We start from the raw sequence: 21,110 nt of genomic DNA, 5'->3' as shown, positions 1-21,110 counted from the left end.
TAAACTTGCTAAGATCATTTCTGCCCCAGGACCTTTGAACTTGCTGGTCTTTTCAGCTGAATAACACTGGTCCCCCAGATCTTCATATGGCTGCATCCTTGCCATTATTTGGGTCTCAAATCACATGTGACATCCTCAGAGATGTCAAAAGTAAACCACATCTGAACTCTCCAGTCTGTTAATTTACTTTCTTCAAAGTACTTATCACTCTCTGGAAGTAATTTTTAAAATTCATATCTGCCTTTTCATTTTCTGTCTCCTCTCCCACCCCAGTTTCCCCCCAGAAAGTGAGTTCCACTTGTACAGGTTGATTTGCTCACCTCTGAATCCCCTGTACCTTCAACATTGTCAGATGCATACGATAATCAATACCTATTTGCCAAACGCTGAGTAGCTTATGCAGTTAGTAGAAGTGCTCTTTCCTAAGGGATCTTAGTAACATGGTTCACTTATACCGCAAGTTTAAATGAAAAAATCAAGCTATGATGTTACGTGGACAATATGATCTCAGTCATGTTAAATGTGTACTTGTGTGAGTGTGTTTGAGTGTGTGAATAAGTCCAGCAGTCCCAAGGTTTCAGAGATGATCTTGGAGTTGGGATAATGGGACATTTCTCTGCTTCTTTATACCTCATTGTAATTTAGATTTATTTCTCAATAAATAATAACTTTTCAATCAAAAACAAAAGTTAAAGGTTGTCAGAGGAAGCCCCCACTTAGGAAAAACCACAATATTGATGCCTTGTTGGTGAATGCTCTGGGTGCCCATTTATACCCCATTCAAATATAACTGTATCTGGGCTTCCCTGGTGGCGCAGTGGTTGAGAGTCCACCTGCCGATGCAGGGGACGCGGGTTCGTGCCCCGGTCCGGGAAGATCCCACATGCCGCAAAGTGGCTGGGCCCGTGAGCCATGGCCGCCGAGCCTGCGCGTCCGGAGCCTGTGCTCTGCAACGGGAGAGGCCACGACAGTGAGAGGCCCGCGTACTGCAAAAAAAACAAAACAACAACAACACACACACACACACACAAAAATATATATATATAAAACTGCATCTAACAGGATCATTTAGGAGACTGAAGTTTACCTGGTACTGTGGTGAGTTCCCCAAATTAGCAGCGACCAGCTGTCACTTTACTTGTAACCAGCTGTGTGACTTTTTGGTCAATTCTGGCCTTTTTAGTCCTCATCTATTTCACCAGGAAAGCAAGGGATTTGAATTAGATAAGCTCAGACGCCTCCTCCAATAATTATCCCTAATGACAAGCGCTTGGAGCAACGCCCCGCAGAAGAATCCGGGCCGAGCCAGATTCCACCAGGATTTTCTTAAACCGGGATCTCCCAGGACCTAGAGATCTGATGGAGGGCCCTTACATCCATGAAAACACAGACAGAATAATTGTTCAGGGCACCTTCCTGGAGTGGAGGAGGGGGGCGTCCATGGCTTTCCTCTTATTTGAACAGAGGGGCTGGTTCTCAAACAAAGGGCAAGAATCATCTGCTGTTAGAGACCCAAGCAAGCCCTTTCCAGGAAAGCCTGGTTAACTAGTGTCCGAAGTCAGTCAGGGTTTGCCCGAAAGCACGAGGACAAGGCACACACGTGGACTTGGCGCTTTCTGCCAGAGTAGGTGCCACAGGAGGGCAGGCGGGCGGGTTCCGAGGCCTCAGCGCTGCCTGGCGCTGCCCCTCCGCCTCGCTGGGCCCAGCCCCTCCCTCCGGAGTGCCTACCACACACCGTCCACGTGAGCCACACACCGTGAGCCACACACCGTCCACGCCTCAGAGCGGAGTTTCAGAGCACAGCTTCTGTCTGAATCATGTAAAAACTGAGTTTTCCACCCAAACTATGCCAGCCTGCCACCCCTGCAAGCCCAGTAGGCTTGTGGGTCATTCCTCAGGAAGCTTCCCCTGACCTGCACCTCCGGGTGCCTCGCCAGGTGGCCCACGGCCACCCATCAGCTTCCTCCGGGCTGCACCTAAACGAGATATTGTATAAAGGGATGTACAGTGTCTCCTCCCCGCTAGAACGCAAGCTCCAGGAAGACAGGAGCCTGCTCTGCTGTCTCCTTGGTACACACGGTGCATCTTGGCTAGATGAGCCAAAGTCTGAAACCACTGTCACGGATGCTGTGGACGGCCACCCAGATGCTTCTCGGACCAAAGCCCACTCCACAAGGAGCACTGGTCCTTGTTGGCTCCCAGCTAAGCTCCTCTCTGGGGAAATTCAACCAAAGCGGCTTACCTCCCCCCTCTTCCCCCCGGGGAGTCCCCATTCGAGTTGGGGCTACAAACCCACTTTCTCAGGGACCTCCACCTAATATAGTTGCTATCAGGAGTGGTCTGGGGAAGCAGCCTCTAACCTGAGACTTTGAAGCCGAATCACCCACTGGCCAGCTGAACTGAAATCCCCATGGTTAATGTAAGAGTGGGAGAACTGAGCTCCTGGTGCAGCAGGAATCTCCCCAGCGCTGGAGGGATGGGAGCTCCTGGTGTGAAGAATCTCCCCAGCGCTGGAGGGATGGGAGTCCAGCAAGAGGGCACTATCTTCATCTGAAAGAAGCATGGGGTCAGTTGGTGGCTGTGGGGTTGCCAGGGCAGTGGGTAAAGACAATGAAGGCTGAGGCTGAGAGTCAGAGGACCTCCTTGGCAGGTCATAAAGAAACCCTTGTCTCTTGCAGCCAAAGATCAGAAATAGCTGGGGATCAGGTCCAACATTAATTTTTTTTTTTTTTGTGGTATGCGGACCTCTCCCGCAGAGCACAGGCTCCAGATGTGCAGGCTCAGCGGCCATGGCTCACGGGCCCAGCTGCTCCGCGGCATGTGGGATCTCCCCGGACCGGGGCACGAACCCGTGTCCCCTGCATCGGCAGGCGGGCTCCCAACCACTGCGCCACCAGGGGAGCCCCAACATTAATTTTTTTTTTTTTTTTGCGGTACGTGGGCCTCTCACCGCTGTGGCCTCTCCCGTCGCCGAGCACAGGCTCCGGACGCGCAGGCCCAGCGGCCACGGCCCACGGGCGCAGCCGCCCCGCGGCATGTGGGACCCTCCCGGACCGGGGCAAGAACCCGTGTCCCCTGCATCGGCAGGCGGACTCCCAACCACTGCGCCGCCAGGGAAGCCCCAACTTTAATTTTAAGGGCAGCGGAGCTCCAGAGAAGGTTTATTTCTCAACTCCAGGAAGTCTCTTCTGCCAAGATGAGACGTCTGATTGGGAAGCCCTGGGACTGAGATTTGAACAGGACATCTGGATTGATGTACTCAAAAATCTAGAATCCCCACATTCCCCTGAATCCTCTGGGCTTACAGAAGTGGTCCACTCCTCCCCGTAAAGGGCTTCTCGAAGACAATATAGAGGTCGTTGCTTGCAAGACGGCACGCACCTTTCTCGGGATCCTCCCCATTAGCCCCCTCCTGTCCCCAGACTTGTCACCAGGGTCAAGTCACATGACCTGCTGGGAAGAAGGCACTAGACCCACAGGAGCTGTAGGGCCCAGCAGAGCCTGGAGGCCATATTTGGGACGGCATCCCAACATGCTGGATCAGCAGGGGATAGAATGAAAAGTGGGATGAGAGAGAGTTAGTCAGTGTGGCAGGACTTCTGCCACACAGTATAGGATTTACGACCCTGGCAAGGGCCCAGGGAGACGGAACTAATCATCTTAGTTGTTAGTATGGTTCTTGAATGCCTGCAAAACGCTGTGGCCTTCACTAAATGAAGGAAAACTGCCGTCCCTGCCACGGGATATGGTGGAGAAAAGGGTCAAAGGCTCAGAGAAGTAGTCCTGCTAGAGTAGATGTAGTATGTAACGCCAGCAAACCCACCAGCCGACTTGCTCCCGTGGGGGGTCCTGGTGGATCACTTCTTTTACCAAAGCAGTGACTGGTGAGAAGTGCGCTCGGCGGGGGCTCGTGGTAGGGAGATGCTGTTGTGAGTCTGAGCTCCCTGGTAACAAGGGGGACGACGGGATCTCAGAATAATAGAGGCCAAGCAGTGGTGCGTAGTGATCAGTAACAGGGTAGATACAGTTACAGTAAAGAGTGGCAAGGTTGGCGTGGTAGCCAGCAGGAGGTGACACGCAGACAGCCATGAGATGGTTGATAGAACACAGTGTGCCTAGGGGCCAGATGCACAGGCGGTGAGGTTTAAGCAACAAAAGAAATCAAAGATAATCCAGAGGCTGAGGGTTTCTGCCCCCAATAAAATGCCTCTATCCCTTACTCACTGTTCACACCTGGACCCCACTGACTGAAGGAAAGCCCAGATTCCCAACATCACTGCCATTGTATACAGTCATAATCTCCCCCAGTCTTTCTCTAAAGAGACCTAAGGTCACTCATCCAGGTAAGCCTACACTGGGGGGACGGGGGCGGGGTATACACAACCATTTCACGGAATATTGGACGCAGGGTCCTGGGGACCTGAAGCGTCATCATGGCCCCTGTTAGAGGGAGGGCATTCGGGGTCGAGTGATTAATAAAGTCCTGGCCAAGATTCGCTTCAGTTAGCTGTAGGTTTGTTTAGATTTTGTTAGGTCCACTGAGCGTATGGACCCACCTGGTGGTCATTTCCCAAGCCCTTAAACGCACAGTTGAAATGGACATACTTAGCAGGTGGGATAAGCCCCGTGTTGGCCAGGTCCTTGGACTATGGAATAAGAGCTACAGAAGTGGGGGAGCCTGTGTGGGAGCCCCCGCTCACCTCCGCCGGTAGAGTAAACCAAAACGGTATTGAATACTGAGAATGGCAGTAGTTATAAGAATGGGATCTGCCCCACCCTTAAAATGGATAGTTTGCCCCATCGTATAGCCATTTAATTCATCAGTCTAACTCCTGTAAAATTCAGCTGGATCCTGGAAAATGACAGTGGAGTACTGCAAACCCAAACAAGTAGTAGCCCCAATTATTGTATTTTCCAGAGCGGGTCAACACAGCCTCAAGTCCGTGGGAGGCAGCCAATACATTCTTTTCCATCCCTACTAAAAAGGAGGACGAGAGGCAGTTTACACTCATTTAGGATGGACAGAGGGCACATTGATGGTCTTGCCCAGGGTTATGGTAACTCTTTTCCCTCTGTCCTAACATAGTCTGGACTGTCTGGGTGCTCTGCATGGCACCACATTGGTCCAGCATATTAACGGTATCATATTAATTAAACTGGATGAACAAGAGGAAAACACATCAGAGGCTTTAGTAAGATACATGCTGCAGAGGGCGGGAGAGAACTCCTATGAAGACTCCGGGGCCTGCAGCATCAATGTTTAGGAGTCCAGTGGTTTGGAGCATAACAGACACCTGCTCCAAAGGAAAGGACAAAAAAAAAAAAAAAAAAGGAGAGGACAGATACTGCATTTTGCACTTCCCACCACTAAGAAAGACACACGACACCTCGTAGCTTCTTCGGATGCTGGTGGCAGAGTGGGCCACACTTGGGAATAATGCCCCGATGTACTTACCAAGTGGCTCTGGGAAAAGTCCCAGAAGAGCAAAGAACTCTCACAGGTGCAGAGGCTGTGGTACAAGCATCCCTGCCACTTAGACCATGTGATCTGGAAGATACTGTGGTTCTAGAGGTATCTATGCTGGGAAACGATGCCATATTCCTTTAAACCACTAAGCCTGTGGTAATTTTATGGCAAGCCCCAGGAGGAGAATCACAACGTAGACCCCTAGGTTTCTGGAGCAAGGCCACACGCTACCTGCAGCAAAGACCCATAGCTGCTGGCACGCCTCTGTGTCCTAGAGAAGGAGTGCCTGACCGCGAGACACCAAGTGGTCACCACGCCACTAGAGCTGGGTTCCACCAGACCCTCCAAGTTGCAAGGTCAGGCACAGCCAACTGCGATCCACTGGAAGAAGAAAGTAGTACGTCGGGATCGGGCACACGCAGGGCCAGAGGACGAAAGCAAACCTTGTTAAGCCCAGACCCTCGTATCACCTACTGCTGTTGTCCCAGTTGCCTGTCCTTCACCTCCACCTATTGCTGTGTTGGGTTAGGGTGGCACTTATGACCAGCCGAGAGAGGAAGAAGGGAGCTGAGCTTCCTATGTGGATGGGTTGGCTCAGGGTGGGACGCAAAATGTGCCTACAAACAGCAGCGCTACACTATAGCCTCACTCGGTGTCCCTGAAAGGCAGCTGTAGCTACACTACAGCCTCACTCGGTGTCCCTGAAAGGCAGAGGTGAAATGAAATCTTCCCAAGCTCCCAGGGAGGAGAAACTTGGTGTGTTAGTTTCACTGTTGCTGCTACAACAAATTTCCACAAACTTAGGAGTTTAAAACGATATACATTTAATATCATACAGTCCTGGAGGTCAGAAATCCAAAATGGGTCTCACTGGGCTAAAATCACGGTGATGGCAGGGCTGTGTTCTTTCTGGAGATTCTTGGGGAGAATCCACTTCCTTGACTTTTCCAGCTTCTAGAGGCCACCTGAGTTCGTTGGCTCGTGGCTTCTTTCCAGCAGTGACATCACTTCAACATCTGCTTCTATCGCCACATCTCCCTCTCGGACTCTGACCCTCCTGCCTCCCTTTTTCACTAGTTAAATTGAGCCTGCCCAGATAATCCAAGATCACCTTCTCATCTAAAACTCCTCAACTTGATGCCATCCACAAACTCCCTTTAGCCATGTACTGTTACCTATTCATAGGTTCCAGGGATCTGGACGTGAACATCTTTGGGAGCCATCATTCTGCCCACCACCCTTGGGCAGCACACTTGGCTATTCATTTTACGTAGAAAGGGATGTGACCTGAATGTATTCAAACCCATGGACGGTGATTGAAGGCTTGGCTGCCGCTAGGCTGGACCTGGAAGGATCCAACGGTTGAGGACCCCAGGAATTTTGTGGAGGGGCACGCGTGTGGATCGACCTGGGGGTGGGGGTGGTGCGAAGACCTTTGTCTTCCACGGTGACACCCACCAGAAAACACCCACCAGGGAACAGGCAATAACCAATCAAGCAGGCAAATGGTTTGACTGGTTGAAATCAACATGCCTCAGCCATGGGCCGCTCAGCGACCAGCCGTGGCGGTGGAACAACAGGACGGCATGGGCCCAGCATGAGGTCCTACCCGCCCAGGCTGAGCCAGTTATGGTATCTGCTGAAGTTCAACCCGACAGCACCAGGAAGCAGAGCTACCCCCACCCTAGCACCACCCCTTGAGGAATCCCACAGGCTACTCTGTGGAAAGTTGATCACTTTGGACGTTTCCACCCTAAAGGGGGCAATGATTCATGTTGGCTGAATCAACGCATAGTCCGAGTGTGGATTTGTTCTTCCTGCCTTTATGGTCACTCTCTGGGGCTTATAAGAATGTTCGATCGTCAGGTATAGAACAACACATAGTACTGCTCCAGACCAAAGGACCCACTTGACAGCAAAGGGGATGTGGCATTAGGCCCATGAGCGCGGGGTCCACAGGGTCTCTCATTTACCGCTCCACCCAGAAGCGGCGCGCCCAGGTGAGTGATGGAGCGCTCCTCTTGGAGGCTCAGCTGAGGTCCCAGGTGGGAGAAAATACCCTATAAGGATGCGACTCGATCCTTTAGGACACGGAATGTACCCTAAATCATTATAAATTGCTGTCTCCAATTGATAAAATGCATAGGTCTGGGAACCAAGGAGTAAAACTAGAAGCAGTGCCCTTTCCTTCACTTCCAGGCATTCACTGGGAGAATCTGTGCTTCTCCTCCAGAGGGAGACCACTTCCACCAGGGTACCCAGTAAGAGTGCCACTGAGCTGTGTCATGGCTGTCAGCAGTCGCTTCGGGCTCTTTGTGCCCAGAGACCGGCAGGCAGGAAAAGGAGTCACCACCGGAAGGTGGGGTACCAATGTAAGGTCGGACCTCCTCAAGCACAAACAAATGGGAACGTGGTTGAATTTTTAAATAACCTTTTAAATAAGCTGTAAATCCGGCTACATGAATTATGAAACCCAAGCCGCTGCTCTGCACACTATACACAACATACTTTTTTTTGAATAAGATTAAAAAATAAAAACAAACCAAAGGATGCCCAAGGTTGCATCTCCGGTGAGACCTTCGACTCCCACCTCAGCTGGTCCGCAGGGCCCATCCACCCAACCCCTTTCTCAGGCCATGTCCTGGGGATCATTTTGATGGTCAGACCCCAGATGTCCTTCGACCCTCCCCTACCACATCCCGCAAGGCCTGCACTGTCCCCTCCCCACCAACCCCACTCCTTTTCCTTTACTTTGTCCATCAAGCTGGTCTCTGATCCCCCAAACAAGCCTGTTTACCACCTTCTGAACAAGATTTGACCTTCGTTTCCCTCTGATGCACTCACCTTCAAATCAAATCAACATTGTAAAAACAAAAATAACACAAGCCAGAGAAACAGGAAAATAACGTTTATATCAATTCCCACCATGTCGACTGTACGCAAACAAAAAGCTGAGGCAGAGGTCCAGGCGTGACGTGTTTCTTCAAAAGGCAGTATTTGGCCAACAATTTAAATGTTAGCCTTGTCCATTCACTTTGTGCTGTCCAAACAGATGAATTTTATATGTGCCCAACGATTGTTACAAACTTAGGACAGCTAGCACTAGGCATAATGCCAGCGTCTAGAAGAAAGCAGGGCTGCATTATTGTACGACGCCATTAAGTGAGGCCAGGCCGGCCCCTGAGACTCCTGGGGGTCCACACGCAGGAGGAGCATGGAATAGTTTAAGAGTTAAAACACGGCTTCCCCGGGGGCGCAGTGGTTGGGAATCCGCCTGCCAATGCAGGGGACATGGGTTCGAGCCCTGGTCTGGGAAGATCCCACACGCCGCGGGGCAACTAAGCCCGTGCGCCACAACTACTGAGCCTGCGCGTCTGGAGCCTGTGCTCCGCAACAGTGAGAGGCCCGCGCACTGCCATGAAGAGTGGTCCCCGCTCGCCGCAACTGGAGAAAGCCCTCACACAGAAACGAAGAACCAACACAGCCAAAAATAGGTAAATAAAATTTTTTTAAAGAGGTCAAGCAATTGGTTTTATTGTAAGTGCAATGAAATTTTACAAACAAACCAAAACCAGTTCCACTTGCTGGGACTTAGTGGGCTCTCAGCAAATGCTTAGTGCACTCGGCTTGCCCTTCACTGAAGCTCTCTGCAAACTCAGGGCTTAGCCGTGTGCCAGAGCTGAGCCTGGGGCCTGTGAGGCGTTCATCACCATGGAGAACGGGGGCTTTCACGGGCCTGAATCCCAGGTACCAACAGGGGGTGCTGTTTTCAGGGTATTTCCATTGCGCCCCGTTGACTTTATGCCTGAAGAGAGGCTTCCATTATGACTGAGCAAAAGGAAACCAGAGTCTTGTGAATTTTCCAGAAAGAAAGGAGGTGAGATTTCACAGGAGAGCCATGGCCAGGCTTCCTTCCCACCTGCTAAGCCCCTACGGCTTCTCTTAAAAACAACCCGGCCCAGCTGGAGACACATTTCCGCTCTCCCATACAAACTGAACAAAGGCTTCGTCGGCTGCAAGAAGGTGGCTGCAGAAAATGGGTCAGTCTTTTGATGCCGGTGAAAGATGCTAGTCCCTGATGATAGGCATTCACGCACACACATGTGCACACATGCACACACACACACACAAACACCCCTCACTGGGCCATGCAGCCGGAGCCCCAGAGCCCCCAGGGACAGACATGGCTCTCCCAGATATCACACGCAGCCTTGGCCTGAGCACCCTCCAAAGACCTGGAGGGAAAATTCCCAGTCAGGAGCTCCACGTACAAGCATGCCAGGAGCTCCTTTACTGGCCGGCAAAGGGTGTCTCAGAGGAGAGTTCATGTGGCCTGAAATCTTGGGGACCTGAACAACGAGGGGGAGGGAAGAGAATATTGAGGGGAAGGTAGGGAACAAAAGAGTTAAACAAAAACAAGGCAAAGGACTTCCCTGGTGGCGCAGTGGTAAAGAATCCACCTGCCAAGGCAGGGGACATGGTTCGAGCCCTGGTCCGGGAAGATCCCACGTGCCGCAGAGCAACCTAGCCCATGTGCCTCAACTACTGAGCCCTCGTGCCACAACTACTGAAGCCCATGCGCCTAGATCCCGTGCTCCGTGACAAGAGAAGCCACCGCAATGAGAAGCCGGCAAATCCGCAACGAAGAGTAGCCCCGCCCCCTCTGCAACTAGAGAAAGCCCCCGCTCGGCAACGAAGACCCAATGCAGCCAAAAATAGAATAAATAAATTAATTATTTTAAAAAAGGCAAAAACATTTGGATAGGATGAGGTGAAGCTTGTCCTTGGAAAAAAGAGTGAGTTCCAAACAGATTTGGAGAAGAGCACGCTTAAACCTAGAGCCCAGGGTGGCGAGAACTTACTCCCTCAGAATAAAAAAACCTCCATGATCCCGGGCAGGGACGCCATCAGATGTTTCCCGAAAGCGGCGGTTGGATGAGGAGTTTCGAGTGTTAGAAGAACGCTGGAGTCCCGAGGGTGAGGACAGAGAGGAGGGCAGGAGAGGAAGTCGCGGACGGGGGGCAGGCATGGGTGCACAGTGTCCTTGCGTCAGGGCCGGCGGAAGGTGAGAGCCGGGGACAGATTCTGCACGAGGCGGCTTCCAGGACGCAAATCCGCCCGCACCCAGCGCTGACCGACGCTGTCGTTTCGGGGCCTGATGTCTTCAACCCAGATGACACCCAGGGCCACGTCCGGTCTTCATGGACGGAGGAGCAGGCAACCCGCGTTCCAACCCGGAGCCTGAGGGGGTCGGAGGAGGAAGGGGCTGAAAAGTGACCTGGAGGTGCGCTAAAGCCTCGGGGGTCCAGCTGTGAGCAGGTGGCGGGCAGGGGCAGAGTGAGCCCCCTGCCCGCCCCCAGGGCTCCCTCGCACTGCCCTGACCCGCTCCAGGAAGAGCCTGTTGCCACATCTCTGCCTCAGCTCCCCAAAATCCCGCTCTTGAGAGATGCCTGGTCTTTTTCTTTTTTGAAGTAGAGTTGATTTACAATGTCGTGTTAGTTTCAGGTGTACAGCAAAGTGATATATATATGTGTGTGTGTGCATAACTGACTCTATATATTCTTTTTCAGTTTTTTTCCATTAAAGGTTATTACAAGATATTGAATGTAGTTCCCTGTGCTACACAGTAGGTCCTTGTTGGTTATCTATTTTATATATAGCAATGTGTATCTGTTAATCCCAAACTCCTAATTTATCCCGTCCTCCTTTCCCCTTTGGTAACCATAAGTTTGTTTTCTCTGTCTATCTCTGTTTTCTTAATCAGTTCATTTGTATCATTTTTTTAGATTCCATATATGAGTGATATCACATGGTATTTGTCTTTCTCTGTCTGACTTACTTCACTCAGTATGACAATCTCTAGGTCCATCCATGTTGTTGCAAATGGCATTATTTCATTCTTTTTGTGGCTGAGTAATATTCCATTGTATATATGTACCACATCTTCTTTATCCATTCGTCTGTTGATGGACACTTAGGTTGCGTCCATGTCTTGGCTATTATAAATTGTGCTAGCTGCATGGTCTTTAAGCAAACATGCTTAGAAGGTTTTGTTTTGTTTTGTTTTGTTTTGTTTAAAAGCTAGCTGAGAAAGCACAGGAATTAGCATCCCCTGTTTGTTTGTACAAGCAAAACAGAGCTTGGAAAACAAGTGAGGAAGCCACTTCCACTCCACCCACCTGACAGAAGTGTATTCCTTTCACGTTTTCCCTCCCCGCACTCCCCATTGGCACGTATGCTTCATATGGTTGTACGTGTAAGATACGTACACCCAAAAGCACAAATTTTGCTTTGTCTTTCCACAATGTTGCCACATCTACATTCTTTGGTTTCACAGATACAGCCAAGCTCATCATTTTATTTATTTTATTATTTTATCTTTCTGTAGCATTTGTGTCTTGGCCTCTTAAAAGCCCCCCAATATTGGGTGTTTTCTGTCCCACCTGAAAGCCCACTGCTCTTACTTCCATTGTTTGTTTGTTGCACTCATGGCTGTGCCTGACCTATGTCCGTCACATTATTTTCTGTGGTTTGTTTATTGTTCTATCATCTGACTTTGGCTCTGTAGAATATTTTATTTGTTTATCGTTTCTGCAAAGGTGTGGACAATAAATATATGCTTGGTAAATCTCTAGCAGTGGTTGTTCAAAACAGCATGAAACTCATATTTATGTAATTATTGAAGACAAAAACTGGGAAATGAAGAGAAGTCGAACAAAAATAGTAACTTCACAACGTGAAGAATTCAGCGTCTTTGCTTTTTACGGCTCTGGTCCCAATTCTTCATCTCTATTGGGGTTACAAAGCCAGCCATTTTAAACTGATACTAAGCACCCTGTTCAAAATTAATTTTATTCACCATCCATTCATGGTAAAAACTCAAAATTAATTTTTGATTTATATTTAGTAGTTTATAACATTTAAAACTATATTTTTCTAATTATAAAAATTCTTATATAAATGTAGATTATCTAGAATTTATACAAATATATAGAACATGTAATGAATGCTTATTATAGACTACATGAAGGACATTGAAAAGTATGGTATAAAAAGGAAAACTAATGCCACCCATATTCCACAACTCAGGGAAAAATCACTGTAAGAGTTTTGATGTTCCTTTTTGGTTTTCTTCTATGTACACATTCACACAAACACACTCCCCTAAAAACATAGGCTGTTAACTGCGTACCTCATCTGGAAGGGAAGTCCATACTCTTTCAATAAAGTGCAAGTCTGGCTCTCTCAGGCCAACATTCGACATCAAGGGCGGGGGGTTTGGGCACAGCTCATCCCCTGCTGGCCATGCTTACCCCCCTACCACTGAGGAACAACCTGTCAGGGACACTGAGACTTTCTGGTGACCTCCTCCTGAACTTTGACCCTGAGGGGTGGCTCAGATGTGAGAGGCAGGGGCGGGAGGAAGCCTCCCAGAGGGCAGGGGTCATTCCCAGGGGATGAGACAGGGTGCCTGCCAGCCACTTCTCCTTCACTGGAGCCCTAATGACTTACACCGATACCTGGGCCCTCATTCAGGACAGAAACTTGAGCCGCCTCCTCTGTGCCGACAGCAGATTTTACAGCTGTGACAGCAGGAGTGCTGTGACTGCGGACTGGCCTGTCCTTGTCCCGAACAGCATCTCAAGAGCCATGATTCCAAGCCCAGCGTGAACTGACTTACAGCAGAATCCTCCCACAAGAGGAGGGAGGAGAAATGTTTTTACAATGAACACTTTATTCGGATTATTCGGCAACACTTGCCTCTTTTTAAATCTCCTAAACAAAGAGTCGTGAAAAACAGTCTTTTAGGTGTTGAACTTTGGAAGACCCATTTCTCCTTGCAACTGAGTGAATTCACTCTATTTTCTAAAGAAACGCTTCTGTCAGCTGTACTGGACTGAGTCCTGTGTGGATCTTTTCTCTTCACGGTGTGGCCTTGGTGGGCATTGCCACTTTCCTAAGAGAGTCACATTGGTAGCTGGAAATTGGCCACAGTGGGGACATTTACACCATGACAAACATTTTTCTCCTCCAGAGACCCAGCTGTTAAACTTTTACCAGCACACCACTGGACTCACCCCCAAGAAATGATTAGAACAAGTTCCCGGTGTTCTTGCCAAAACGTTAAGTTCTAAATCACAGAAGAGTGCCCCACGCCAGTGAATTCTTCTCTAGCCACCAACCTAGCCTTGTAGTCCCCCCGCCCCCCCGCCGCCCACTGCAGCATTCTGAAGACCCACCGTCACACATGTACTTCAGGTCCTGTGGGTACCTGTCAGCCAGGCTTGCAATTCCTTTGGCGTGTGGGCTGTTTCTTACCAGGGCAGGGCTTATCTTCCCTGCTCCAGCTATGCTGAAACCCGATCCCCCTCGTAGGCCTGGAATCAAAGAGGCATGCTGAGAGTAGGTCTTGAGGAGAACAGGCATCATTTTGCAGGGCACCTGCTCCAGGTGAGGCATCCAGCAAGGACAGTCAGTTCTCTGGAAGGGGGAAGTGATCGTTTCTGCCGACGAGGAGACTCCTGGGAACTTGGGGCTTTGAAATTTTCAGTTCATCCATGACCCAGGATCATTCCCTATCTGACTCCTGACCTTGACATAAGGGACCTGTCAAGCCTGTGACTTGGTCTCCTTTGTAGCTCTGGGAACCTCACAATCAGAGTCTAGGCCTGATTTCCACCAGTCTACCCAGTGGCCGTGGGAGACGTGAATCTGCAGGGCTGCAAAGGGGCCCTCAGGCTTACAGACTTGGTCAAGTTGGCAGTGAGCTGTCCTAAGCCTACCATTTTCTTTTGCCAAGGTCTCCAGCCCTAACGTTAGAAGCCACCCTTCTCCATGATCAATATCATTACCATTGGCCCCTCCGATGAAGTACCACCTCTGCTTGACTTCCCAGTACCTTGCTCTCTACCTGTGCCCCATCATAACCGACCACCCGTGAAAACCTAAGGAATTGCAATGCTACTGCGTGGTAAGTTATTACCAGCGGTCAGCAAACTTCTTCTGTAAATGGCCAGACAGTAAATAATCCAGGCTTTGTGCGCCTAGTGTGATCTCTGTAGCATATACTTTGACTTTTTTTTTTTTTTTGCGGTACGCGGGCCTCTCACTGTTGTGGCCCCTCCCGTTGCGGAGCACAGGCTCTGGACGCGCAGGCTCAGCGGCCATGGCTCACAGGCCCAGCCGCTCCGCTGCATGTGGGATCTTCCCGGACTGGGTCACGAACCTGCGTCCCCTGCAACGGCAGGCAGCCTCTTTGACTTTTTTATTCCTCCTTTTTCCGTTTAAAAAATAAAAACCATTCTTGGGACTTCCCTGGTGGTCCAGGGGTTAAGACTCCACGCTCCCAATGCAGGGGCCCCAGGTTCGATCGCTGGTCAGAGAACTAGATCCTGCCTGCCACAACTAAGACCTGGCACAGTCAAATAAATAAATATTAAAAAATAAAATAAAATAAAAATTAGAAAGGAAATAAAAACCATTCTTAGCTCAAGGACCATACAACACAAGCCACGGCCGAACCCTGGTTGTTATAATCCCGCTTACCCCTAGGAATGGATAATGCGGTGGTTTTAAGACAAGTGGGCAGTTCAATCCCAGAATGAAACCCTGAGGGTCTGCTTTCTAAAACCATTTGCAGTCTCCAGTGTCTTCGTTTAGATTCCCTGGAAAACAGAGCCTGAGGAAAGGCTTAAGAACCCACACTTTACCAGGAGGCGCAGTCCCAGGGCAGTGAGCGCAAAGGAATATGGAGGAAAATGCGAGATGCAGCATTTCCGTGGCCACCTCTGCTCCCCAATGAACCACGTGAGACACACCAGACAGTCAGCAGGTTCACGTGCTCAGCCCAGGAATTTCTCTGGAACAGCTGGGATTTTTGCCCCCTGGAGGGCGAAGGGTGAGGCACTGGTGAGCTGGCCCTCTCCCGCCTCTTCCTGGAGAAGTGCAAGGCCGGCTCCACAGTCCCACCAGGGACATGGGAAAAGCCAGGACAGCAGTTACCACAGTGACCTTTCCTGGGCTCCAGCTGGGACCGCAGGCCTAGGATCCCTCCCCTTTCCAGTGTATATGACACAGAGTCTTCAATCCCCACCCAGGCCCAAGGGAGCAGAGGGCCAGGACCTCGGTCCTCATCTTCTGGTTTGAAGGACTCCGGGTGTAGGGAGGCCTGAGCAGGACTGGTCTGGCTGCGTGGACCCTCCAGCCACAAGCCTTCCCTTCAGGAATGCGTTTCAGCGTTGTCAGAATGTGGCATGCCAGCTCTTCGGCTGCACTCCCGAGTCCTTCAGAGGGGTAGGAGCTTTGCAGGGTGGACCACAGAGGTGAGGGTGATGGGCTCTTCTCTCCTAGGGACCCCCGGCCCCAGGCTTCCTCTTGCCCTCCCTTCCTAGTTTTCACATTACTCTCCCTTCACCATCTCCCCACCCCTGTCCACACACTTCCTTACAAACGGTCCCTTCCCTACTCTCGCCATGGGCCCCTTTGTCCTCCTTCCTGATCTACCAGCCTTCCACGGTGTAGGATTAGGCAGGCCACCATTTCCCTACTCAGCACCCTTTGTTCCCAAGCCATGGCCACACCGTTTGGGAGGGGGGCAGGTCCTTCCCATCTTTGCTCCCCTTTCCTATCTCAGGCAGAGATCTGGGAGGACCGTTCCATCCCTGACACTGCCTCGGGACTGGAGGAGCAAAGCCGAGGACATCCCCCCTTGGAGGCCTCACAGCGTTAAATCACTTGGCATTTTCTGACTCCAGAAATTGTAGTCAGGGGTTCTTCCTGGTTTCCCACAAGTTCCCTCGGTAACGCCATGGCCTCAGTGGGGTGTCCTAGTTTATCCCAAGGTCTCAGGAGCTCCCCCGGGGTAGAGTGGGGGGTATGACGGATGCCCTTGAGCACCCACTCCAAGACACAAGTGGGAATGCTAGTCTGTCCAGACCACAGACTCCGAGGCAGGGGTCCTGGGTTGGCCCCCGCCACCTGCCCTTTGCTTCGCTCGGCAGCACCATTGTTGGTTCTCATTGTGCAGACGGACCCTCCCGGCTTCCTGAGGGTCCAGAGTGCTGGTGGCAGCAACGCCAGGGGGAGCCCATCTCTTTAAGGAGCACCCACACATATCCCACCAACACGTGGTCTTCTCCCTGCACCACGGGGCCCCAGAAGCTTCGGTAGTGCCATGCGGGTGGGGGTCTCCTATTTTCCCTTCCTCCTCCCTCGCAGGGCTTGATCTGTTGAAGAGGAGTAGGGGTATGGGCCCACAGCAGCCTTGTCCCCCCAAGGGTCGCTTTCACGATGGGACCACCATGCGCCCCAAGGCTGCTGCCTTCCACAGCTAAGTCACCTGGGCTCCTGCCTTGGCAACTCAGCCAGGTGACCTGTCACCATCCCGAGGCGATGCTGCCCACCCTGAGAGTGGTCTAGTCAGACCCCTTTGTTGCTTCCAAAAAGGTGTGGTCCGGGCACAAGTGGTATATTTTCCACGCTGGGCAGCAAGGAGAAGCAGGTGAGCAAGGACCAACACGGCAGGTAACGCAGGTGAGATATACACCGCAGTGTACTGGAGGGAAAGCTTAGAGGTTCAGGCGGGAGGCAAGAGCCCTGCCATCCAGGGAGGCCCTGCGGGCGGCAGGGCCAGTGGTGGGCGGTGGGCCACGAGGGGGACCTGCGCTCCAGCCACTCCCACCCCCCATTCCCCACCACCGTGAGCCTCTATGTATTTAAAGGTGGGTGAGGAAGGTGCAGGCACCTGGCCGGCCACATCACAGAGGGAGATTTCAGGTGGGGTTAAGGTTCTGGGGACGAGAGAGACATTGGAGTTTGGACTTCGGTCGCCTTGTTCCCAGGCTCTGCAGGAGCAAGCGACCGTGAGATCGTTCTGCAGACAAAGACCGTCTCTCCTTGATGACATGAGGCACGGCTCTGCACGATTCCTTAGCGTGTCCTGACGTCGAGGGTGTCTTTTGCAAAGGGACCGTGGGGATCTGGATACACGCCTCACAGAGTTGTGAGGACGAAAGAAGAGAATTCACGTAAAGCGCTGCCGGTGGTGAGCATGTGCGACGTCGTAGCTCGTCCACGGGGTGAGAGGCGTCCTGAGGTCCAGGCCGTGCGTGAACATGGAGCTCACCTCAGCGTCCTGAAGGATCACACGCCCTGACGGCAAGGGCCCCTCTCCGCCTCCCGAAGCATGCAGTGCTCCAATTCCAGACACTGCCCCAGGATATGGATGTTTGCGGGGGTACCGGCTGGGCTACGCTTCAGCACCAACGCCAGCAATGCTATAGCAGAACCAGCCTCGGCGACACACACCAGGCAGAGTGTCACAGGGCGAGAGCCTCTGCCCCAGGGGCCTGCCTCGTCCAGTCCATGGCCCCAAAGACCAGCTGGACGGCATGCCAACCAGTGAGAGACCTTCTGCCCTCTGAAGAAAGGGGCACCTCGGACATGGGGGTCACCTTGGACATGGGGGGCCTTGTTGGTAAGCTGTCTTTCTTTGGGCCATTCCAAGAGAGTGAGGGATATTAGTGGCCCAGAAACTCTAGGAAGGGGGCTCAAGCTTCCAGAGACCAGAAAATCTGACCCACAGATCAGCCATCAAAGTCGAGAGGCAAAAATCTTTTTTTTTTTTACATCTTTACTGGACTATAATTGCTTTACAATGGTGTGTTGGTTTCTGTTTTATAACAAAGTGAATCAGTTACACACATACATATGTTCCCATACCTCTTCCCTCTTGCGTCTCCCTCCCTCCCACCCTCCCTATCCCACCCCTCTAGGTGGTCACAAAGCACCGAGGTGATCTCCCTGTGCTATGCGGCTGCTTCCCACTAGCTATCTACCTTACGTTTGGTAGTGTATATATGTCCATGGCGAGGCAAAAATCTGACCAGCAAACCCAGCCTCCCCACTGCCACATCCCTCTCCCTTACCAAAGGGCACAGGTTTCACCTCAGCGAAACCCTCAGGTTACCTTTTAATGGCCTCGTGATTAGGAAGTTTGAAGTTTTAATCCCTTCTCAAGTGACACAACAACAAACCGTTTTTTGGCTTCCGCTAAAACCATGCCTTTTATTTGCAAAACTGATAATAAGAGGATTCTGTTGGGTACACATTTAATCATTGGGTTCTGAGAGCAAAAGGAAGAAACTGACAACATGAAAAAGGCAGAGTCTTAGGCACTAATCTTTTTATTCATTAATATTTTTTGTTTTAAGACACAATCATGAAGTAAGCAAGTCTATACACGGTGTTGCATAGTAAAGACAAAGGTATGGTGATTTAAGTTATTTGCAGATCTAAAAAAATAGATTAGATTTATTTGGGGGGGATGTTTTAAATAATAATAATTGCCATGGATTAAAAGTCATTGAACAGATGTGTGAGTTTTAAAAAAACTCTCAAAGGGACTTCCCTAGCAGTCCAGTGGTTAGGACTCCGCACTGCCGCTGCCAGCGGCCCGGGTTCGATCCCTGGTCTGGGAAGAAAGATCCCACACGCCGCGCAGCGTGGCCAAAAAAAAAAAAAGAAAAATACTCTCAGCAAACTATACTAATAGAGAATAATATTTACATTAGTAATACAGTAGGTGATATGATTATATTAATAATAATATAATAGAAGGACACTTTCTCTATGTGACAAAGGACATGTGTAAAAAACTAAACACCTAAGGCTCACATCATACTTCGTGGAGAAACACTGAGCACTTTTTCTCCAGTTGGGGACTGGGCACGATGTCCACCGTCACCACTTCTATTCTACGTTGTACTGGAGGTCCTAGCCTGTGCCATCAGGACTGTGATGCTGGGGATGTCGCTTGCAAAGGGGCCATGGGGACGCGGGGCCAACACTCCTGGCCAGGTAGTGCTGTGCAGACTCGCTCAGTCATTTTCAAAGTCTCTTCTCCGGGGTGAGGTGAAGAAAGACGTTGGCTGCACACTCACTGCTGATGGCTCAGTCTACAACTTCCCGGGGGAGTACCATGAACACACACGTGTGCACACACGTGTGTCATGCACACGCAACACAAACACACGGCTCCCCAAAACAAAGAACAGCCTTCCCTGCATCTATATTTAGTTTTAAAAAAACAACAACAACCTTCTCAGTAGGTGGCTAGAACAATAAAGACACCTTCCTTACACTGGTCCCCAGAGCACCTCACAGCCATAGAGGAGCACCAGCCCTCCGGTCACTGCCTGGCTCAGGAAACTTCCCAACCATGAGGCGCAGGGAGGCCTTGTCTCACCCATGTCTTCAGACCCTGGACACAGCTGCCCATGCCTTCGGACCCGCCTCTGGGAGATGGCTGAGGGTGTGTCCCCGACAGGAGCTGCCTCTGTGTCCAGTGCCCAGCATGAGGGAGGCTGGAGAGGGAGGGTCAGGGTCCGGCGTTCTCATCTCCAACGTCCCTAGAGCCAGAAAGATCCACAGTGTCCCCTCCATCTCCTTAGAGAGGACATGAGAGCCCCCTCCCCGTTCACAGACCTAATTCTCTTCCCAGCCCCTGTCCTTTGCCTCCCCAGCTCACGCCCCAGCTTGCCAACTCACAACCCACGTGATTCAGGAGGAGAGGAAGCAGTGGCCAGCACCGTGCCTGTCACATAGTAGTTGCCCAGTAAACAGCTGGCCGACTGAGTGCAGGAGCAAACGAGAGAGCCAGCGCCCTGGCAAGGGCACGTGGGGCCCAGGTGCAGAGGGGCCCTCCAGGCAGGGCCCTGCAGGAGTGGGCAGGGCTGACCTGGGCCAGGCCCCCTGGAAGAAGCGGGCTGCTGGGAATGGACTGGGCGTCCGGGCAGAGCAGCTTGGCTGGGAAGTGGGGTGAAGGCTGAGACCAGAGGCCAGATCCTTCCACAGACAGCATTCCCCAGGCACCTGGGGACCCTGGCTCAACACCCCTGCACCCAGGCTTCCTTCTCGCCGGCATGCCTCCCCCACTGCCAAGAGCTCTGCGCTAGAGGTGACGGCTAATCTGAACACATTTCCAGGTCAGCGTAGACTGACCAGGAAAACATATATCCCCCCCGGCCCCTCCAAGCTGAAAGCACTAATGTGTGTACCTGAGTGCACACACACACAATCTCTCATACACACACACACACATGCTCACACACCATCTTGGTTCAGTGAGAATGTCATCGTGGACTTGGTCTGGTACTGGGAGTTTGCGCGCTATTGGAGCTGCAGTGGACACTTCCACCCAGGTCTATGCAGTTCTCCCGGGACTTACAACCCATCTTAGATGAAATTGCCTCTGGACCTGCCTCATCACCCCTTCTATGTTGCAAACTCCTTACAAGCAAAGGATCCAATGAGATGCATTTTTCCACACCCCCCAATACTCAGGTGTCAACAAATATTTGTGGAGTGAATGAAAATTTCCAGAAACAAGAATAAAGAAACCAGCTGTGAGACATTGAAAATAGATTCAATTCCAGAGTTCTCGAGGTCCATAATGTTTGATAATTTCTAAAATAATGGATTTCACTTTTTACCAGATTTTTGGGTGGAAATACAAATGGCTAAATTTAAGGAGGAAATGTGACATTAAGCTGAAGGCTGAATATGGAGCAAGACCAAAGAGGAGTGGAGCGGGAGGAGAATCTGTGTGATGTGAATGAGCTGTTTCCTCTCGCTTCCAGAACAA

The 21,110-nt window shown here is 51.1% G+C and overlaps 1 protein-coding gene across 1 annotated transcript in view; it reads right to left on the bottom strand.

Annotated features, from left to right (window-relative positions):
- Positions 1-2,273, bottom strand: part of LOC112404704 (TRAF3-interacting protein 1-like) — a 36,403-nt gene extending 34,130 nt beyond the window's left edge. Inside the window, exon 1 of the mRNA XM_024752789.1 lies at positions 2,243-2,273. Within this exon, the coding sequence (XP_024608557.1) occupies positions 2,243-2,273 (31 nt within the window). The remainder of the gene's footprint in view (positions 1-2,242) is intronic.
- Positions 2,274-21,110: the final 18,837 nt, after the last annotated feature.

Source organism: Neophocaena asiaeorientalis, unplaced genomic scaffold (genome assembly GCF_003031525.2).
Source record: "Neophocaena asiaeorientalis asiaeorientalis breed wild unplaced genomic scaffold, Neophocaena_asiaeorientalis_V1.1 scaffold294, whole genome shotgun sequence".
Classification (NCBI taxonomy): Eukaryota; Metazoa; Chordata; class Mammalia; order Artiodactyla; family Phocoenidae; genus Neophocaena; species Neophocaena asiaeorientalis.
This window is presented reverse-complemented; position numbering and strand designations above follow the sequence as displayed.